The sequence below is a fragment of the Eschrichtius robustus genome, chromosome 15 (assembly GCF_028021215.1).
Source record: "Eschrichtius robustus isolate mEscRob2 chromosome 15, mEscRob2.pri, whole genome shotgun sequence".
Taxonomy (NCBI): Eukaryota; Metazoa; Chordata; class Mammalia; order Artiodactyla; family Eschrichtiidae; genus Eschrichtius; species Eschrichtius robustus.
This window is the reverse complement of record NC_090838.1, coordinates 64,220,672-64,243,204: the sequence shown is the minus strand read 5'-3', so window position 1 is coordinate 64,243,204 and position 22,533 is coordinate 64,220,672. Positions and strand designations below refer to the sequence as shown.

Genomic DNA, 22,533 nt, shown 5'->3' with positions numbered 1-22,533 from the left:
TTCTCTTGCAACATTTTTCCTTTGGTTTGACCAGTTGAACTCAAAAGGTTTGGAACCTAAAGTGAGCATCAACTCATTATTGGAATAGCACTTGGGAAATGCAATCGTAGAAAAGACAAATTTGTGCAGCGTTGGTGGTATAGTGGTAAGCATAGCTGCCCTCCTAAAAAAGACAAATTTTAACTGAAGTGGTTGACAAAGTTAGGCAGCCATTCTCAATGTGACAGTGTCCCCCTGTTAATCAGTAGGTTAATGGCTTCCCTTGGCTGGATCCCATGACCCAGCACGATAGTGGCGTGCTCCCTGGTGGGTAACTGCAGGGCTATGTGTGCAAACACCCACCCATTTAAGCTTACAAATAAATAGAAAGCATTGTTTTAAACCATTTAAGTAGAATAAATATTGCATTTCTATTGGCCTGGTTTTCCTCATGAACTAGCTTGGAGTGCTGTTCATGACACAGAAGACACGATAGTTAATTACTTGCTACTCCAAGCTCCTTAGACTTCAGTACTTCCCGCTCTTCAAGCCTCAGCACTTTTTTTGCAGCAATAATGGTATTCTTCATTAGCATTGCCACTGTCATGGGACCAACACCCCCAGGGACTGGAGTGATGTAACCGGCTTTCTTCCTGACTCCTACATAGAAATAAGACAGGCAGACTGCTTTAATTATGGCAAAGGAACTGTATGTACTTTATCATGGAAGAAGCATTCAAAGAAAAAGCAATAAAATACATAAGCGTCTTCATAAGCCTCAAACTCATTTAAAAAAATCACAGCTACATTACTCAGGAGTAAAGGCTTTTGAACATACTAATATAAAATAACACACATATAGGGACTTCCCTGGCGGCCCAGTGGTTAGGACTCCGCTCTTCCACTGCAGGGGGCGCGGGTTCAATCCCTGGTGGGGGAACTAAGATCCCGCATGCTGTGCGGAGCGGCCAAAAATAAATAAATCAATAACACGCATATAATAAGCAGAGTTGTTCAGTGAATATTTATATATCTAAACAACCTATAATTTACCAGCCATACTTTTCCTCCATATTAAATCAACTTAAAAAGAAACATCTCAGTAGGTTAACTGTATGGGAAGTGTAACTGTAATAATAATAAGCATTACTTCAATTAATACCTGCCTACAATATTTTCTTAATTTCATCCTATTTATTTAACTATACTGTTTGCCCAAAGCACCAAGCAAAGTAATTTTCTGGAAAATAAAAAGCAAGATTTTTTAAATTCCAATCTAAAGGGAAAAATACTTAGAAACCTAGGCTTGGGTCTGACTGCTTTAGAAGAAACAGAAAGCTAGAAATAGGATTATTGGCATAAAATTCAGATAAAATCAGAACTGAAAGGAGAAATCTACTAGCAAATTCCAAAATTTTAGTAATTTGGCTCTGTCCCATACTTTTAACATGCCAGGTCTGTGATATCTCCTCTCAGTATGAAAATGAGAAATCTGTACCACTTTTTAGGAGACTCAATAGTTTAGGAAAATCACTTCATTAAATTTTCAGACTTGTTAAAAGTCTTGAAGCTGTTTTAATTATAAAATAGCCCTAAGCGGAAAAAAACAAAACAATTCTCTGAAAACTCTATATCTGTTCTCCATAATCTGATGATACAAACACCTAAAATAATTCTTGAATGACTGTAATTGTTAAAAAGATTTTTCTTAATTAATTCCCATGGAAAGCATTTTAAATGGTATTACCAAGGTAACATAAGTTTAAAAGTTAAAATAGTCTGCCCTAAATGTCCAATAACAATAGTATTTATTGACTTTTATATTTTTAAAAAATCATACCATTTACCTTCAAAATCCACATCTCCAACCAACTTGGGTTTAGCAGTTATGGGATCTTGAATTCTATTTATTCCCACATCAATGACAGCTGCTCCTTCCTTAATCATATCTGCTGTGATCAGATTCGGAATGCCTAGAAATGGAGATAGGAATGATCGGTTTAGTACCGAAAAGAAGATTCTTAGATAAGATTCTTATCTACTTTCAATTTCAAGAGACCTGGAAGAACGAATTAGCTTGTTTTACAAAAACCTATAAAAACTATTAACCAAGGAAACATTTCAATTTCATATAGTAAACAGGCTGTAGAAAAAACATTCATCCATCAAATCTATAATGGAATGCCAGAAATCAGTATTCCAACCACAACTCTCTCCTCATCTTTGTAAGCAGCTCACATTATCAATCCTAGGAGAATAATGAATGGAACAGCAGTGCAGCAGGCAAATTCGAAGATGAGACTCCCATCTTCACCCTCTGAGGTGACGTGCTCCCGCCCCTTCCCTGGTGCTCTTACCTGCAGCGGAGACCACAATATCTGCAAGAGCTGTATGTTTCTTCAGCTGCTCCTTGGGAGTATGTCGATGAGATATTGTGACAGTGGCATCACCTATGAGTTAAAAAATATTTCCGAATCAAAGCTGGGATTGGATGAGATCTCAACTAGGCAAACCATGCGAGAAATTCAACATCTCTGAAAAAATAATTGACAGTTCCTGTGCCATACTTTCTGGGCAGCCAATTGTCATTTTTAAAAAAAAACAAATACTCAATTTCTTGTAACTTTTACCTGCTGGTCCTAGCTCTACCCTTTGGAGTCATACATCTTTAGATTTATTCCTTATCCTATTTAACAGCCTTTCTAAACAAAATATCACTAGAATTACTCAAGGATTTTTCTTAAAAGTGTGCTGAAAGATACCTGGAAATATTTAGTTTTGACATTATTTCTGATGTAATCATGTATAGTCATATTATGATAACCACATTAACTCTGATTTGAAGCTTTTTCTCAAATTAGTAGAACTTGACACAATGATGACACATTACAGTAATATCAATTCAATTGTTTGCATTGGTCTAAGATTTTTTTCTACCAAATGGCACAGAACAGGACACTAACTTTGAATAAGTTCTACTTCTTAGCTCCAACTATCAAAGCCATAACTGGAAATTCTAATTGTCTACAACCATACTTATACTCAAAACTCAAATTTCTGAGGCATATCTATCTCTGAACTAGTTCCATACTAGTGAATATAAATGAACTTTCAAGTGACACTGAGTACAGCTTCTCCTACAAAGATTACTCCCCAAGTACCTATTAACAAAATTACAACAAAAACAAAGTTTAACAAAGTTAACACTTCCAAACATCCACAGGGCAGTCTCTCAAGCGTCTCTCATAAGGGAGAAGAGGACTCATCCCCGGGAGCAAAACCCTTACCTCCGGGGCGTTCGTGTGCCCCATCCGTGTGCAGCAGTACTGCAATGGGCATTCCAACGTTTTTTGACCTTCCAGCCACAAGCACATTCTTCCCCAGGGTTGGAATACCTATGAAAAATAAATATATTTGCATTTAAGATAGTGCCTGATTATCTTAGAAAGAGCACCTAAGGAAAAGGAAGGCTGATGGCCTAGGATGTGACTCTAATTGCGATAATGAAGGAATTCACTAAGCTTATTGCCTCATCAGTCAACTGGACTATCACTCGCTACACATAGTGAAAGCTAAAAGGAAACATTTGATAAGCTGCAAAATGTTATGAGTGTGCACAATCGCCACTATTAAAGCTTAAGTTTCCCTCAGAGGTTTCTGGATTAAACAGCAAAAACAGTTGTAGGCAACTGCTAAAGGAGTTAGGCTCTGGGGAGCAGGACTAGAGGCTGTGGGGTGGGAGTTTCCACTCTGCATGAATTTTTACCATTTGTAAGTACTGCCTTGATAACACAGAGACGGATATACCTACCAGTTCGCTTAATTATTTCCCACACACCCCATGGAGTAGCTGGTAACATGGAATTCTGGTCCAAACACATTCGCCCTACGTTAATTACATGAAAGCCATCAACATCTTTGTCTGGAGAAACAGCATTGCAGATCTTTCTCTCATCAATGTGCTCTGAAAAAGAAATCAGAGCAGTGGTCTTAAGTCACTGTTATGTAGTTAGCACTGCTTGACTCCAGCTTACCTGGTTTGCCACAAAAACCTATTCCGCTTTTACAGCTCGCCCCCATGACTTATTTCTTCATCTGCATATAAGGAACACACATCGAGCAAAGCCAAATGCCAAGATCAAAGCCAGTGTCCTGTTGTACAACTGCTTCCTTCCACTGTCCTTTGCTTTAAGATCTCAGTACCAAATCAAGGAGTAATTGGTATTCTGAGTAGGTCTGTGCCATATCTAATAACATACTCACTCTCTTGAGTTTACCTCCCCTTTATGTCAAATCCACACAAGGGGCCAGTTGTATAAAGTAACAAGTCTCTCCATTCCTCAGAAGTCATTTAAAATATTTATTTATTTGGCTGCACTGCGTCTTAGTTGCAGTATGCGGGATCTTCCTTGCAGCATGTGCGATCTTTAGTTGCGGCATGTGGGATCTTTGTTGCGGCATGCGGGATCTAGTTCCCTGACCAGGGATCGAACCCAGGTCCCCTGCATTGGGAGCACGGAGCCTTACTCCCTGGACCACCAGGGAAATCCCCAGAAATCATTTTAAATGGTGGTGTCCAAATCTCACCTGGAAGAGGCAGCTGAACAAGGAGGCCATCTACATTATCATCATTATTTAGTTTATTGATTAAATTCAACAGTTCTTCCTCTGAAATTGAAGCTGGTTTCACAATTGTCTCACTGTTGATTCCTATAAGAAAATTTCAAGGTAAAAAAAAAAAAAAGAGGCATTTATTGAGACAATGCTACGCTGCCTGCCATGCTACCAGCGAGGCTTTTTATCATCATAGCCACCCTGGTAGCTGGAAAGCTTGAATCTGCTCACAAGTAACCTTAAGTAACTTCCCAAATACAAACACTAAAGAATACTAGCTTGATACTTTCTTTTCTTTTGTTTTCTTTTTTAACATCTTTATTGGAGTATAATTGCTTTACAATGGTGTGTTAGTTTCTGCTTTATAACAAAGTGAATCAGCTATACATATACATATACATATACATATACATATACATATACATATATCCCCATATCTCTTCCCACTTGCGTCTCCCTCCCTCCCACCCTCCCTATCCCACTCCTCTAGGTGGTCACAAAGCACCGACTGATCTCCCTGTGTTATGCGGCTGCTTCCCACTAGCTATCGGTTTTATGTTTGGTAGTGTATATATGTCCATGCCACTCTCTCACTTTGTCCCAGCTTACCCTTCCCCCTAGCTTGATACTTTCCATATATTATACTACATAATCCTCATCAACCTCATTTTATAGACAAGGCCCAGTGAAATTGAAACACAAGCTGGCTGGTGACAAAGACAATCTTTCCAGTTCCAAAGTCCATGTTCTTTCCACTGTATCACACTACCTCCCATCCCAATGTCTTAGAAAGCCATGGCTTACTATTTTCTAGAGGTTCTAAAGGTTTTTCAATGAAAAGGGCAGGAGGCTTCAATCCTCAGTGATCAAGAATAGAGTATACCAAGGGCTCACAGTCCAGTAACACTGGCCAGGCATGCCAGAGGTTTCACAGCCCTTCAGAAGGGCAGGCACACGGTGCTCAGACCACTGACCCACAGAGAAGCGGGCAAAGGCACAGCTGAGCCTACCCACCTCTGGTCTGCGGCCACACAGAGTCTGCAGTACAGCGAGACCTGGAACACAAGCCTCCCTTCACTCAGACCTGTGCCTTCTGCATTCAAACCTCCAACCGCTTCTACACTGCTGATTTAATTGGCTTTGGAACCAACTGGTGGAGAAACCAAAGGCTATTTCAAAGAAGTCAGAGTCATTTCCTTCAAATCCATGACTGTGTTCTAGGCCACATCACTGAGGTCTCCTCAACCAAATGCTCAAACACCTCATTCAGACTCATTATTGCTCAAGGAAAGCAGATGTAAACTGTCTTCAAGGTCACCTATCAAATGTTAGACTAGAACAGAATTCAGACTACATTCCCGAAGACACCAAGAATACCAACCATATTCCTCCTGTCATAGTCTATAACCCTCCCCAGTAGACAGCCTGATTTCTTTATGACAAATATTTGGATACAGTTCAATCACATTAGCCTCCTCTGCCTGGGTTTTCTAATCAGAAAAAGGAATCATAAATTGCAATAGAGTTTGCCTCAGATAAGTCTCAGTTTAACAGCAGTCGGGGTCTGAGAGTGACACATACCCACATCGGCAGCTGCTCTGGTTTTGTTGAGGACATAGGAGTGACTTGCAGGATTCTCGCCAACCAGAACGACGCTCAGGTGCGGCCGTTTGTTGCCTGACGCCACCCACTCTTCCACCTCCTGCCGCACTTCCTGCTTGATCTGCTCAGCAAGTTTCCTTCCCGAAATGACAACCGCTTCATTTCTGCAGAAGGCAACAGAATCACAAAAACAAATAGCTTGAATCTTTGTAAAGAGTAAAGATCAGGCTACAAAAGTGTTATTAAATACCCAAAACTTCAGGAGGTGGGGGAGGGGGAATTGGAAGAAGGTGGTCAAAAGGCATGGTGGGCCCTCCTATCTGCAGGTTCTGCATCTGAGAATTCGTCAACCATGGGTCGAAAACATTGGGGAAAAAAAATTCCAAAAAGTTCCAAAACGCAAAACTTGAATTTGCCCTGCACCTGGCAACTATTTACATTGTATTTACAACTATTTACACAGCATTTACATGGTATTAGGTATAAATAACCTAGAGATGATTTAAAGTATACAGGAGGATAGGTTATATACAAATACTATGCCATTTTATATAAGGGACTTGACCATCTGGGAATTTTGGTATCCTGGGGGTTCCTGGAACTAAACCCCTTCAGATACTGAGGGATGACTGTACAAACTTCTAGTTATAAGATAAATAAGTACTAGGGACGTAATGTACATCCTACATTCTCAGTTAGTGAATTGGCTTTTAATTTATACATGCTTTTAAATCATTTCCCAGTTAGTGAATTGGCTTTTAATTTATACATGCTTTTAAATATATAAATTATGCTATGCAGTTAAACCAATAAGCAATATACTAGACAAACCTCAAATACCTACCACTCCCTCCAGCCCCTCCTGGAAAAGACTTTCCTGATGAAGAATAGGGATTGGAAGGGGGACTAAGGCAATTCCATCTCATAGGTGGCAGTGTGCTCTACCCCGAGACCCCAGTGCCCCATCCACAGCTGACACACCAGGAGTAAGTATCTGATGTCAAGAACAACAATTTCTAGGCTGGCCAGCGGTCCAGCTGGTGCAAAGGTTTATTCACCAGGAGCAGTGGTAGTGAACTAGACTAGTAAGAGCTCCTCTCTGAACTACATTCACATGCTAGAACCACATGGATGAGAAACTGCTTGTTGGGGGTGAGACAATGAGAAAACTCAGATCTAGAAGAAACTTCAGTTCCCAAAAACATATTCAAATCTCTGAAAGCCTATCTCTCCCCAGTAAGAATTGGTAAGAACAATAAGAACAGCTCTTCCTGGGTTCCAACGTGGAGGATTCCTGGTTTTCTTATTTCCACATATATGCTTAAAGTTCCCATTACTTAAAGTAGGACAAGCATCTATTCCTTAAGAAAAAACACCCCGGGGACTTCCCTGGTGGTGCAGTGGTTGAGAATCCGCCTGCCAATGCAGGGGACACGGGTTCTAGCCCTGGTCCGGGAAGATCCCACATGCCGCAGAGCAACTAAGCCCGTGCGCCACAACTACTGAGCCTGCACTCTAGAGCCCACGAGCCACAACTACTGAAGCCCGCACGCCTAGAGCCCGTGCTCCGCAGCAAGAGAAGCCACTGCAATAAGAAGCCCGCGCACCGCAACTAGAGAGAAAGCCCGTGCGCAGCAACGAAGACCCAAAGCAGCCAAAAATAAATAAATAAATTAATTAAATTTTTAAAAAAAGAAAAAACACCTCACTGAAAACAAGACTTTCCCTTTAGATTTTTGTCCCCAGTGTCATAAGGAATGCTCCAACCTCAACACCAATGAAGAATACGATTGTTTGAAACATTGAAACAATCTATTTCCCCTTATAGCACATATTTAATTCTCAGGGATAACATCAAGGTACTGGATATCTTGTATGGTCAGATATAATTAATTCTCAAGGCCACTGTTAATTAAAAACTTTAAAGCTTTAATGGTCTAAGCCTTCAATGCCTGCTTTTCAGTTGCATTGTGATTAAATACCTACTTTAAACCAAATCTCAATGTCTTAGATATAATGCAGTAACTTTATATCTAAACCTTATATTAAACATTAATTTGTATTTGCGTCTTTTGAAGTATTAAGAAGATATCACACAGACACCCCTGAGCGGAAGTGTGGGTGAGCACTGCTCTTGTGGGGGTCCCAGGCGGACTTTATCAACCCCTCAGCGGAGGTAGTGGGTGAGCACCTTTCTCAGCAGGCTTACAAATCTCTTAGGAAGCGTCATGGCTGTACACCTTCCCTCCTGTCCTAGATTTCCCTTATTATCCTCCTTCTCTCCTGACTTCTTGGACTGTCTACCGATCCTTGAGCCTCCCAGCTGGCTTTGCCAGCACGTGGGGTGTTGCTTCTTTTACTTCTGTGGAGAGGTAGCCCTCCTCAACAACAAAAGGACCATATCCTGAGGGGAGCTGTTGCCTTGTGTTGTTAGCACTGCCTTGTGGCCCTTCAGCCCTACCCTTCTATTTGTTTTTCTTTTGTTTAATTGATAAAGTTAATCCATTTAGTTGGCTCAGGGCCTAGGTCTCCTCCCTCCCTCTCTGAAGGATTTAGGCCCTGGGACTCTGGTTGCTTTTTCTCCCACTGGCTCTTGTTCCTTTCCTTGACTAATCCAAAGGACCTACTCAGGCTCACCGACCAGGCAGATTTCGGGTGCTCACAGGGACCCCACTGTTGACACTGGGAGAATGTCAGGACAAATAACTACCACCTGGCCGGGATCCATCAGACTCCCATCTTATCAAGACATCCCAATAAAAAAATGCGGGCAACTACAAGCATCCCGAAGGACTCGCTGCTAGGATGTGTCACCGAGTCCAAGCTCGCCCTGCTCGCTGCACGACAGGCCAATAGATGGGAGATGAGGTGTTGAGACAAGGAATACGACTTTATTCGGAAAGCCGGCAGACCGAGAAGATGGCAGACTGAAGTCTCAAAATAACCATCTTATCGTGGTTTGGATGCCAGTTTCTTTCATAGCACAGAGAAGGGGAGGAGATGAGGAAATAAAGTGAAAAGGCCATAAGTTCTGCAAATATCATCTGGAATGGCCAGTCTCGGGGAGGGGACGTGTTAATTTCTTCTTTCTTGTAGCCATCCACAAGTGGAACAGGGTCCGGATGTTTCCCTGAACAAAGGCACTTTGGTTTAACATTCAGGCAGAGGGGCAGGGTTCCCCAAGGCAGGCCATTATGTATAGACAGTATCCTTTTAGTTAAAAAAAAGCAGCAGAAAGCAAAGTTTAAAGTAAAAGAAACAGGACTTCCCCGGTGGTGCAGTGGTTAAGAATCTGCCTGCCAATGCAGGGGACATGGGTTTGAGCCCTGGTCCGGGAAGATCCCACATGCTGCGGAGCAACAAAGCCAGTGCACCACTACTGCTAAGCCTGCATTCTAGAGCCCGTGAGCCACAACTACTGAGCCCGCATGCCTAGAGCCCGTGCTCCGCAACAAGAGAAGCCACCGCAATGAGAAGCCCACGCACTGCAACGATGAGTAGCCTCTGCCCGCCGCAACTAGATAAAGCCCGCGTGCAGCAACGAAGACCCAATGCAGCCAAAAATAAAAAAAAATAAAAATCAAATAAATAAATAAAAAGATAAAGTAAATGAAACAGATCCAACATGTAGTCTGATTTGGCTCTTCCCTATTACAGATGCATATTAACTAACTGGGGAAAATTTAGACAGGGTGGTTTAAGAAAAAAATTAATTTTCTTTTGCAGTACTGTATGGCCCCAGTACAAACTAGGGGACGAAGTGATCTGGCCAAAAAAAAATTGGGTCATTGAATTCCAATACCATCTTGCAACAGGACCTATTTTGTAAAAGGAAAGGTAAATGGGGGGAAGTCCCATACATCCAAACGTTCATGACCCTATTCCATAATCCAGGTCTAAAGAACTCCTGCTGGGTGTACCTGGCTCACACCCCTTTCAAAGTGCCTTCTTCACAGAAGCCAAATGTTTTAGATGATCTCTTTATGAGTCCACCTCCCCTGAGAGGTCTACCGTGAACTCCTACCTCCCCCAATCGTGAGGGGGGACAGTCTTCCGGACCATTTACCCCTGATGCCGCATCCGGGGAGGTGGAGACACCAGACCCCCATAAATCAGCTCATGGATTTGGCTTTTGGAGTATTCAACAATAGAGAGGCAAAAAGGATTCAGGGACAACAGCAAAAAGCACAACAACTGGCAGCAGCCCTAACCCCTGCACCACCCCAGGGTTACCATCCCTTGCGAAGACCCATGGTGAGGACAGGACCCAGGAATGCTGGATCAGAGTCACTATCTTGCCAAAAAGCATCTGTTTTAAGTGTGACCAAGAGGGTCACTGGAAGCAGAACTGCTCCCAGTCCCGAAGGGGACTCAGGGCTCCCAAAGCAATGATGGCCAAGAGGATCGAAGACTGATGGGGCCCGGGACCCTCCCTGGCTCCCAAAGGACACCTGGTCATTTCTCCGGAGAAGCCTCGGGTAACCTTTGACATGGAAGGTAGGAAAGTTATTTTCTTATTAGATACCTGGGCTGCCTACTCTGTGCTGACTGATTTCCCTGGACCCTTGTCCTCCACAAGCTGTATAATAACAGGGATTGACGGAAAGCTCCGAACCAGTGATTCACTCCTCCCCTCAACTGCCTGCTAGGAAATTTTACCTTTGCACATCAGTTTCTGCTCATGCCTGACTGCTCCCTCCCCTTGTTGGGAAGGGACTGGCTCACTAAATTCCCGACAGTAATCCAAGCTGGAGATCCTCACAGAGATAGCACCCACCAAGAAAAACAATTGCTCTTGGTCAGAGGAATCTACCTCAGTCCCAAGTGAGAGGAGATGTACATTCCACCCCATCTAAGTTTTTAAACTATGGGCTGTTAAACTAGTTCATAGTTCAAGAACTAAAGGTCGCTTTCTTCTGCATTCCCCTGCACCCCAGTATCTCTTTGCCTTTGACTGGACAGATCCAGACACTGAAATGCCATGAATGCCTCCAGTCTGTGCGCTTATAAAATTCAAGCTGAGGGTGCTTACGTGATAGGAATCGAATGGACCAAAAAAAAAAAAAGAAAAAACGTGGGCTAGAAATTGTCCAGCTACCTTTAAAAATGCGATCACATGAGGCCGTAGGCAAGCCGCCTCAGACCAAAGGCCTGACTGAGGGCCATAATTTAAAAATTTCTTAAACCCAGGGAGGATCCCCAAAAGTGTTTGTAAAAATGGGAGGCCACTGGTCTGACTAAGCTAACCATACCTGATAGAAATTTGGGGGAAGGACTTCTCCCCTAAGCTAAATGAGGAAAGTAAAACATTCCTCAACATAGGTAAATGGGTATAGCAGTCCTTCAATATCACTGAGGGAGCCACCCAATTCTTTAAAAAAAAGAAAGAAAAAAAAAAAACTGTCCTTATTTTACAAATCTAGTCTTTACAGGACCAGAGATGTAGCTCCAAAAACAAATACAAAGCTCACAATCCTTTTACCACTCCCAAAACCTTCCCTATTTATCTGAAGAGGCTTGTAAGTATTAAACAAAGGGGAAACAAAGTCATCCTAGGAGGAACTTACCTGTGCCTTTGAGATGCAAATATCCTACCTGTTTTTTTTCCAGGAACCCTTATCTCTGCCATCTTTTTAAAATGCAAATTTTGAAAAAGGCAGTAAATAATTTGTAACTTGTCAAGGACAAATAAAAATCTTAAGTATCTTTTCCATAAATATTAGTAAAAAGGGTTTAGCCATCTAGACAAGTGAGCTTTATTTGTTCCACCTGCCAGAAACCCAATTTTAATCCAACCTCCTTTGTAGACTGATGCTGTACCTGACTCTTGGCTAAAATTTTGGAATGGGAACTATGAGGCCTCTGGGTTTGTTTGTATGTTTGTATGTATCTATGTGTGTGCTGTAGATGTATGGTATTGCCAAAAATTAATTCATAAAAGAGCTCTATTTAGTTGCTTTAAAGAAAATTAAGTGCTTATACAAATACTTAGAAATAGAAAGTAATCTGGCCAGAATGAACTTCAGGTTCATGTTATCTGTAAAATATTCAGTACTAAACTGATATCTGGTATTGAAGGTGGCTTAAGCTTGTTGGTTTGATTAATATAGACATGTCTTTAGAGTCATCAATGTTAAGTATAATACTTCTGTTGCGGGCTTCCCTGGTGGTGCAGTGGTTAAGAATTCACCTGCCAATGCAGGGGACACGGGTTCGAGCCGTGCTCTGGGAAGATCCCACATGCTGCAGAGCAGCCAAGCATGTGCACCACAACTACTGAGCCTGCACTCTAGAGCCCGTGAGACACAACTACTGAGCCCGCGTGTCACAACTACTGAAGCCTGCGTGCCTAGAGCCCGTGCTCCGCAAAAAGAGAAGCCACTGCAGTGAGAAGCCTGCGCATCGCAACTAGAGAAAGCCGGAGCGCAGCAATGAAGACCCAACACAGCCAAAAATAAATAAATAAAAAATAAATAAATTTTAAAAAAACTTACTTAAAGAAAAAATACTTCTGTTGTACCTAGATTTACTAGACCTTATTATATCTATTGCAAATTTGTTAGCAAATTTAGTTATGGGAGTAACTCAATGAGGAAAAAACTTTTAAGGAAAGTAAGATATGTGTTTTCAGTAAAAGAACGTGTGAGGAATGAAAAAATACTGAGAAGTTATGCCATTTTTGATAATAGATTGTGTGAGTTTCTTTGCCTTTAATCTGTATTTGCTTTTGAGATCTCTTGACACTTTGGTTAAGAAATAAGTATTGTCTCATAGTTACCAATGATTTTATTTGATCAAGTGTTTTAAAACTTTTTGACAAACTTCCCAAAAGTCAATTTTTTTTTTAAATTTATTTATTTATGGTTGTGTTGGATCTTCATTTCTGTGCGAGGGCTTTCTCTAGTTGTGGCAAGCGGGGGCCACTCTTCATCGCGGTGTGCGGGCCTCTCACTGTCGCGGCCTCTCTTGTTGCGGACCACAGGCTCCAGACGCGCAGGCTCAGTAATTGTGGCTCACGGGCCTAGCTGCTCTGTGGCATGTGGGATCTTCCCAGACCAGGGCTCGAACCCGTGTCCCCTGCATTGGCAGGCAGACTCTCAACCACTGCACCACCAGGGAAGCCCCTCAAATGTCAAATTTTAATTAAAGTTCTCCTGACTTTCAACTAACTTTGGGGTGCTTTAGAGGGCCCCTGAGGCATCTCAGAGAGAAATATTTAACTAGTATTATTTAGTATGTTAAATTACATAGACAGCATTATCACACAAGCAATAAACCTATTTAAAAATATACTGTATGGATGAATGTTATTAATATAGACATTCTAAAAATTATATAAAGGTTCTAAAATTTGGATATGTCCTGGTATAATGCTATAGTTCTAGTTGTTATCTTAAAATGTTCTATGTCACAACAATAACCAAGCTTCTTTATCAATTACACTGTAATCGGATATTTAACCTTTTAAGTCTTTCGTCATTTATAGACAGTTACTATTGTACTCTGATGCTGTTCCAATAGTGCTTCATCTTCAAGAAGATTCATAGGGAGGCTACAGAAGCAGTTCCACATCAAGATGATGGCTATGCAATGATTCCAGCTCATGTCAACTTAAAACAAGAAGCTGTCCTGCTCCTGGGGCCCCTAGATCAGGCATCCAGAGATTTGTCACTCCCTGACAGGAAGGGTTGATGCCCCTACTCAGCCCTGAAGCAGCTACAGATGACAGACCATTGCCCCTCTGCTTCCCATAAGATTATGGGAGTAAAATCTCTGAGTGGGGAATGAGACAGGAAGGGGGCAGGGCACAACCTTTTAAAGAATGACATAGCCCAAGGATATGACATAAATTGGCTAGAACCAGCTAGGTCCAAGATGGTGGACAAGTTGTCTTCCACCAAACCTTGAGCCTCAGTATACGCTCATTGTAACACATCAGCACACTAAATGACACACCCACATGACAGTTCCAAGGCCGACCATAAAAGGTAAAAAAATGGGCAGTGGCTCAATTCTTGGAAATCCCGACCCCTTCCCCAAAATAGCTGGGATATTCCTTCCACTCATCAACCTATGAAATTACCCACTCCTATAAAAACTGACAACTCCATACCCTGCTGCCTCTTGCCTTCTGAGATGGCCCACCCTCTGTCTAGTGAGTGTGTTTCTCCCTGAATAAACCTTCTTTCACTTAAAAAAAAAAAAAAAAGAAGATATCACAATTTTATAGCGAACCTAATGCATTTACTCGATTTTACATGATAATTCTAGCAGAGCACAAAATATACAATAGCATTTCATATATACTCATGATATATTAAGGAACTAAAAACATGTTAATATTTACAAATCCAATTCAGATTTAGGGTTGAGGAGGACTTCTTTAAAAGGGCTTTGCTGCTGTCACTGTTTGCAGATGACATGATACTATACATAGAGAATCCTAAAGATGCTACCAGAAAACTACTAGAGCTCATCAATGAATTTGGTAATGTAGCAGGATACAAAATTAATGCACAGAAATCTCTTGCATTCCTATACACTAATGATGAAAAATCTGAAAGTGAAATTAAGAAAACACTCCCATTTACCATTGCAACAAAAAGAATAAAATATCTAGGAATAAACCTACCTAAGGACACAACAGACCTGTATGCAGAAAATTATAAGACACTGGTGAAAGAAATTAAAGATGATACCAATAGATGGAGAGATATACCATGTTCTTGGATTAGAAGAATCAACGTTGTGAAAATGACTATACTACCCAAAGCAATCTACAGATTTAATGCAATCCCTATCAAACTACCACTGGCATTTTTCACAGAATTAGAACAAAAAATTTCACAATTTGTATGGAAACACAAAAGACCCCGAATAGCCAAAGCAATCTTGAGAAAGAAAAACGGAGCTGGAGGAATCAGGCTCCTAGACTTCAGACTATACTACAAAGCTACAGTAATCAAGACAGTATGGTACTGGCACAAAAACAGAAATATAGATCAGGGAACAGGATAGAAAGCCCAGACATAAACCCACGCACATGTGGTCACCTTATCTTTGATAAAGGAGGCAAGAATATACAGTGGAGAAAAGACAGCCTCTTCAATAAGTGGTGCTGGGAAAACTGGACAGCTACATGTCAAAGAATGAAATTAGAACACTCCCTAACACCATACACAAAAATAAACTCAAAATGGATTAAAGACCTAAATGTAAGGCCACACACTATCAAACTCTTAGAGGAAAACATAGGCAGAACAGTCTATGACATAAATCACAGCAAGATCCTTTTTGACCCACCTCCTAGAGGAATGGAAATAAAAACAAAAATAAACAAATGGGACCTAATGAAACTTAAAAGCTTTTGCACAGCAAAGGAAAGCATAAACAAGATGAAAAGACAACCCTCAGAATGGGAGAAAATATTTGCAAATGAAGCAACTGACAAAGAATTAATCTCAAAAATTTACAAGCAGCTCAATATCAAGAAAACAAACAACCCAATTCAAAAATGGGCAGAATGGGCTTCCCTGGTGGCGCAGTGGTTGAGAATCTGCCTGCCAATGTAGGGGACACGGGTTCGAGCCCTGGTCTGGGAAGATCCCACATGCCGTGGAGCGGCTAGGCCTGTGAGCCACAATTACTGAGCCTGCGTGTCTGGAGCCTGTGCTCCGCAACAAGAGAGGCCGCGACAGTGAGAGGCCTGCGCACCGCAATGAAGAGTGGCCCCCGCTTGCCACAACTAGAGAAAGCCCTCGTATAGAAACGAAGACCCAACACAGCCATAAAATAAATAAATAAATAAATAAATAAATAAATAAATAAATAAATAAATAAATAAAAGCAATCTTTAAAAAAAAAAAAAAAATGGGCAGAAGACCTAAATAGACATTTCTCCAAAGAAGATATACAGATTGCCAACAAACACCTGAAAGAATGCTCAACATCATTAATCATTAGAGAAATGCAAATCAAAACTACAATGAGATATCATCTCACACCGGTCAGAATGGCCATCATCAAAAAATCTACAAACAGTAAATGCTGGAGAGGGTGTGGAGAAAGGGAACCCTCTTGCACTGTTGGTGGGAATGTAAATTGATACAGCCACTATGGAGAACAGTATGGAGGTTCCTTAAAAAACTAAAAACAGAACTACCATACGACCCAGCAATCCCACTACTGGGCATATACCCTGAGAAAACCATAATTCAAAAAGAGTCACATACCAAAATGTTCATTGCAGCTCTATTTACAATAGCCAGGACATGGAAGCAACCTAAGTGTCCATCAACAGATGAATGGATAAAGAAGATGTGGCACATATATACAATGGAATATTACTCAGCCATAAAAAGAAATGAAACTGAGTTATTTGTAGTGAGGTGGATGGACCTAGAGTCTGTCATACTGAGTGAAGTAAGTCAGAAAGAGAAAAAGAAATACTGTAATGTAACACATATATATAGAATCTAAAAAAAAAATAAAAGTGGTCATGAAGAACCTAGGGGCAAGACGGGAATAAAGACATAGGCCTACTAGAGAACAGACTTGAGGATACGGGGAGAGGGAAGGGTAAAGCTGGGACAAAGTGAGAGAGTGGCATGGACACATGTACACTACCAAATGTAAAATAGATAGCTAGTGGGAAGCAGCCGCATAGCACAGGGAGATCAGCTTGGTGCTTTGTGACCACCTAGAGGGGTGGGATAGGGAGGGTGGGAGGGAGGGAGACGCAAGAGGGAAGAGATATGGGGACATATGTATATGTATAACTGATTCACTTTGTTATAAAGCAGAAACTAACACACCATTGTAAAGCAATTATACTCCAATAAAGATGTTTAAAAAAAAAAAAGATAACTGTAATAAAATCTTTAAAAAAAAATAAAATAAAATAAAAGGGCTTTGCTGATACAAATACCCCTGGCAACATTCTTGATCTATAGTAATACCTGCCCCGCACCAGAAATAGATTCCCAACCCTGGAATAGAATAGAGTGAAAGATTACTTTAAAAGGGCTTAGGACAGTCATTTATATTGAATGAAATAAATAAAGTGCCAGGCATGTGGGGACTTCCCTGGCAGTCCAGTGGTTAAGACTCCGAGCTTCCAATGCAGAGTGCGGGGGTTCGATCCCTGGTTGGGGAACTAAGATCTCACGTGTCACGTGGCATGGCCAATAATAGAAAATAAATAAATAAAGTGCCAGGCATATATATTCACTAAAAATTAATTTCTAACTCTGTTGGCTAAATTTATACACACACACATCCTTAATATACAATAGATATATTTATCTATTTATACACTCGTAAGGATAGTTTTATAAAAATAATCAGTGAGTAGGACTTAGATTGCACTTCATTAAAAAAAATGTTTTTAAGTTCCTTTTGAAAGCAGTAAACTTAGAGAAAATGGTAGCAGCATATTTGGGCTAAGCATGATATAATAAAGTTAAGGACACAGGGTTCTGGGAGAATCCAGTGTTCCAAGTTCCAAAGGCAACTTCTGGATGTTACGCCAATTTGCTTAAAAAAAAAAAAAAAAAAAAAGAAGTCAAAGAGTAACAAGAACCAAAACAAAGCCACAATGCAATGAGTATCTTTTATAACGTAACTGTGTTTTAGCCCTCGCCTGCATACCACAATTCTGCCAAATGTGAAACACAGTCCTGAGAGGGAGTCATTACCTACTTTCCCAACATTTTTTGTTTTTTGCCAATGGGCAGATAAAGTTACTGCTACCCCAAAATAAATGGAAATGGAGACTGAGATCAGTCCCACGGGGAATCCAAAATTTATTAACCATATTAGCTAACACGTTTAGGAGTGCTTTCACAGATGTGTTTAGAAAAATTTCCAATAAAATTATGAATCAACAGACTAGAAAGAAGAGGACTATCTAAATAAAATTAAAAACTGAAATCCAAGTCAGAAGCATCTTCACTTTCCTTCTAATTCAATAGTTTACAGTACTGGGCTTCCCTGGTGGCGCAGTGGTTGAGAATCTGCCTGCCAATGCCGGGGACACGGGTTCGAGCCCTGGTCTGGGAAGATCCCACATGCCGTGGAGCAACTGGGCCCGTGAGCCACAATTACTGAGTCTGCGCATCTGGAGCCTGTGCTCCGCAACAAGAGAGGCCGCGATAGTGAGAGGCCCGCGCACCGTGATGAAGAGTGGCCCCCGCTTGCCACAACTAGAGAAAGCCCTCGCACAGAAACGAAGACCCAACACAGCCATAAAATAAAAAATAAATTAATTAATTTAAAAAAAAATAGTTTACAGTACTGTAATTTTCCATGAAAAATTAATATCAGGTGCATTTTACAATTCATGATCAACTTATTTTGGAAAGAGTTCTGTTATCTACTAATTAATGGAACCAGTAATGAGTGAACACAGACACAAAGGGGGATGGATCTAACATCTCTTAAACGAGATATTTTGCTTAGAGTTTTACATACATTACTCTCAGTTACCTTGGGACTATTATAATAAGCCTGTTATACAGAACAAGAAACTGAGGACAGTAGAAACAAAATTCAAACACAAACTTCTGCCTCCAAAGTCCATTTTTTCCTTTACCTCACTGTTGCCTAGACTACAGTACTACCTCTCTAACCATGAAAACTCTCACACTACCCCCCCGCAAAAAAAGGAATACATTCAGACCCATATTTTTTTTTCATTTCTGTTCAATTTTATTTTAACATCTTTGTTAGAGTATAATTGCTTTACAATGGTGTACCAGTTTCTGCTTTATAACAAAGTGAATCAGTTATACATATACATATGTCCCCATATCTCTTCCCTCTTGCGTCTCCCTCCCTCCCACCCTCCCTATCCCACCCCTCTAGGTGGTCACAAAGCACCAAGCTGATCTCCCTGTGCTATGCGGCTGCTTCCCACTAGCTATCTATTTTACATTTGGTAGTGTATATATGTCCATGCCACTCTCTCACTTTGTCCCAGCTTACCCTTCCCTCTCCCCGTATCCTCAAGTCCATTCTCTAGTAGGTCTGCATCTTTATTCCCGTCTTTCCCCTAGACCCATATTTTTTAAAAGATGTTTTAATTTTACCAGCTAGCAGTAATCAAAGCAATACATTAGAACACTGAATACCAAATGTACTTATTGCCTTCAGAGATGTAGAAACCTACATTTCATTCAGAAAAGGCAGTGAAAGGAAGGCATTTGCTTTTTTGTTTTTTATAAATTTATTTATTTTGTTTATTTATTTTTGGCTGCGTTGGGTCTTTGTTGCTGCGCGGGTTTTCTCTAGTTGCTACGAGCAGGGGCTACTCTTCATTGCGGAGCCTGGGCTTCTCATTGCGGTGGCTTCTCTTCTTGCAGAGCACAGGCTCTAGGCGCGTGGGCTTCAGTAGTTGTGGCTCGCAGGCTCTAGAGCGCAGGCTCAGTAGTTGTGGCACACGGGCTTAGTTGCTCCGCGGCATGTGGGATCTTCCCGGACCAGGGCTCGAACCCGTGTCCCCTGCATTGGCAGGTCGCTTCTTAATCACTGCGCCACCAGGGAAGCCCCAAAAGCAGGGCATTTGTTACTGGAGAGTGTGAGCAAACTGTTCCAGTTCTTTAGGTAAGGAATTGGGAGTATTTTTATAAATCTCTTTTCAATCATGAAAGCACATATGGCCAGAACTCAGGAACGTAGGAAGAGGGAAGAGAACAGACAGTAATGAAAGATGGGGCTGGAAAGGCAGGTCAGGGTCAGACAAAGGAAATCCTTAAATGTCCCCTCTTAAGTCTTCTTTCAAGAACGCATTAATCCCCATTCTTTGCTCCAACAGCACCTTGGAAACGTCTCTAATAGCATTTTTACACTGACCGGAAATTACATTTTCTGCCACACGTACGTGTTCTGCCTCTTGACAAGTATGGGAGTTCCACTAAAGAAAACCGCTTTTACCATGTCTGAATTCGCACAGCCTAGCACAGTGCCTGGATAAAGGGGCTGCTGTTACAAGGCTTAGGTCTCTGCAGCGTAAAGGCTCTAAAGATTGACGGGAAAGAGGGTGCATAGCTTTAGGGAACGAAATCACAGCTCCCCCTCCACCCCCCGAAAAAAAAAGATTCTTCAACCTAGGTTTAGAATAGGAATTTGAGGTCCAAAAAAATCAGGAAATATTTATTACCTCCCTAAGAAAACGCAAACAGAGCTTTCCCTCTTCTCTTCCCGGGCGTTTACCACCTCAATTTACTCGGTCTGGCACTGACCAACTCCGGGTGGGCTGCAGTCAAAGTCCTGGTGACCACAACACATTTATTCTCTTGGGAGGGAAAGGGGCAGCTTGTAGAGCAGCGCGAGCCACACCCACGACCGGGAGAAGGAGGGAAGTGCTGGTACCCGGCGAGCAAGGCTCCGCCCTAACCCCCGCCGCCGCTAGGGTCCCGGGAAGGGACGGCTCACGGAAAGCGGCTCACTCACAACTCTTCCCCGCGCTCGCCAAAACATCTCCTCTGCTTTCCCGCTCTTAGTATCAGGGCCAAGGGCGACCGGCAGGTTCTGGCCGGTGACCTCCGTATGCTCCCAGGTAAGTTGCGGCGCCCCAGGGCCCGCCAGCACCTCCGCTCCACACCGTGGGCCCCGTTCAGCCGGCGGACTGGCTTTGAGACAGGGCGACGCCCGGAGCGTGCAGGAGACCGGCTCCTCCGAAAGGCGGGCTCCCGGTTTCAGCCCACACAGCCGAACGAGCGCCCTGGTGGTAGGCTGCGGCCACTCTGGGATGCCACGTCGCCCCGCCACACCCCTCTCGGTGGCCACCACCTCCCGGGACGGAGATGCTCATGAAGGGAGTCCCTGGGCGGGCCCCGCGCTCGGTTCCCCTCGGATTTCCGCGCTGACCCAGCCCCCCGACCCTCTTACCGAACTGCCGAGAGGTGGAAGGGGCGATGGTGGAGGCGGCAGCTCTGCGCCGGCCGGAGCAGCCGGGTGGCCAAAGCGGATAAAAGGAACGCTGCAGCCATGGCCAGCGCCGAGAGGGAAAGACGCGCCGGCCCTGCGGTTATACCGCTGCCGCGTGGCAGGCCCCGCCTCCTGCCGGCACCCATTGGTCCCTGCGGCTCTCCACTTGCAGTCTGTTGGGCCGCTGGAGCTGAAGGAACCGATCGGTTGTCTTCCTTTAAACGTAGAGAAGCCCAGTAAAGCCATGCTTGTGATTGGAGCAATAAGAGCCAAGAGCGAGGCCCTGGATGGTTCCGAAGGCTCGATAGCTTGCCGAGACTGGCTGAGGAAGGCAAGCCCCTGCCAAACGTTGTCACGGAAGCTCGGCCAACGCGTTCATTCACTGCCCAATTATCTGAGTGCCTACTGTGTGCCAGGCGCTTTAAGAGTGGATAAAAAGATAGGCAGATGGAATAGCAACCAATAAATGCAGAAGAATGATGCAGTTAGAAAACGACTATTTGGCAAAATCATAGTAAAAATTGATTGAGAATCATCAATGGATGTCAAAATAACTGAGTGAAGTTGGATGAGGACCAAGTTATTTACATATAGTGTTACCAGATCTTGCAATAAAAATACAAGATGCCCAATTAAATTTGGATTGGGAGGAGGGGTCATACTTTACTAAAAAGGTATTCGTCTGTTACCTGAAATTCAAATTAAACTGGGCTACCTGTATTTTATCTGACTGGCCGCCCTATTTGCATAGTCTCAAAGTATCTCTCCCACAGAGTATTTTTTTAATAGCAAAGGGGGGGACTTCCCTAGTGGCGCAGTGGTTAAAACACTCCGCACTCCCAATGCAGGAGGCTGGGGTTTGCTCCCTGGTCAGGGAACTAGATCCTACATGCATGCCGCAACTAAGAATTCAAATGCCACAACAGTGGTGCCGGCGAGCTGCAACTGAGGAGCCTGCCAGGCACAACCAAATTAAAAAAAAAAAAAAAAAAAGATAGCAAAGGGAGAAAATGGTACATTTACAGTGGAGAAACCTGACAGTCATCACCTTAAACAGGTGATCAAAATTAACACCAGTAATAGGACAAAAACACATTATATGCCCTCAGATATGACGCATTGAGGAGGACACACCACTTCATAAATCTTAGCAAGTCTGAATATTGAATAAAGTGATTTTCCTAAACCATTGAATTCCCTAAAATTGTTACAGATTTCTTATTTACACAATGAGAGGAGAGATCATAGACCTGGAATGTTAAAGCAGTCCAGGAAAAAGGCACATTCCTGAAATTTTGTAATGTACTAGTAGATCTAATCACAAGGAAATATCAGACAAGTCAAAATTAAGGGATGTTCTACAAGAAAAGCAGCCTGTACTCTTCAAAAATGTCAAAGTCATGAAAGACA

At 42.3% G+C, this 22,533-nt stretch overlaps 1 protein-coding gene across 1 annotated transcript; it reads right to left on the bottom strand.

Moving 5' to 3' along the window:
• Positions 1-385: 385 nt before the first annotated feature.
• Positions 386-21,231, bottom strand: MTHFD2 (methylenetetrahydrofolate dehydrogenase (NADP+ dependent) 2, methenyltetrahydrofolate cyclohydrolase). The gene is made up of 8 exons (XM_068564737.1): positions 21,085-21,231; positions 6,175-6,359; positions 4,567-4,689; positions 3,791-3,943; positions 3,267-3,374; positions 2,337-2,429; positions 1,827-1,952; positions 386-639 (listed from the first exon to the last, which is right to left on the bottom strand). The coding sequence occupies exons 1-8, from the start codon at positions 21,183-21,185 to the stop codon at positions 476-478; spliced, it is 1,053 nt and encodes a 350-aa protein (XP_068420838.1). The 5' UTR covers positions 21,186-21,231; the 3' UTR covers positions 386-475.
• Between the last annotated feature and the right edge of the window lie 1,302 nt (positions 21,232-22,533).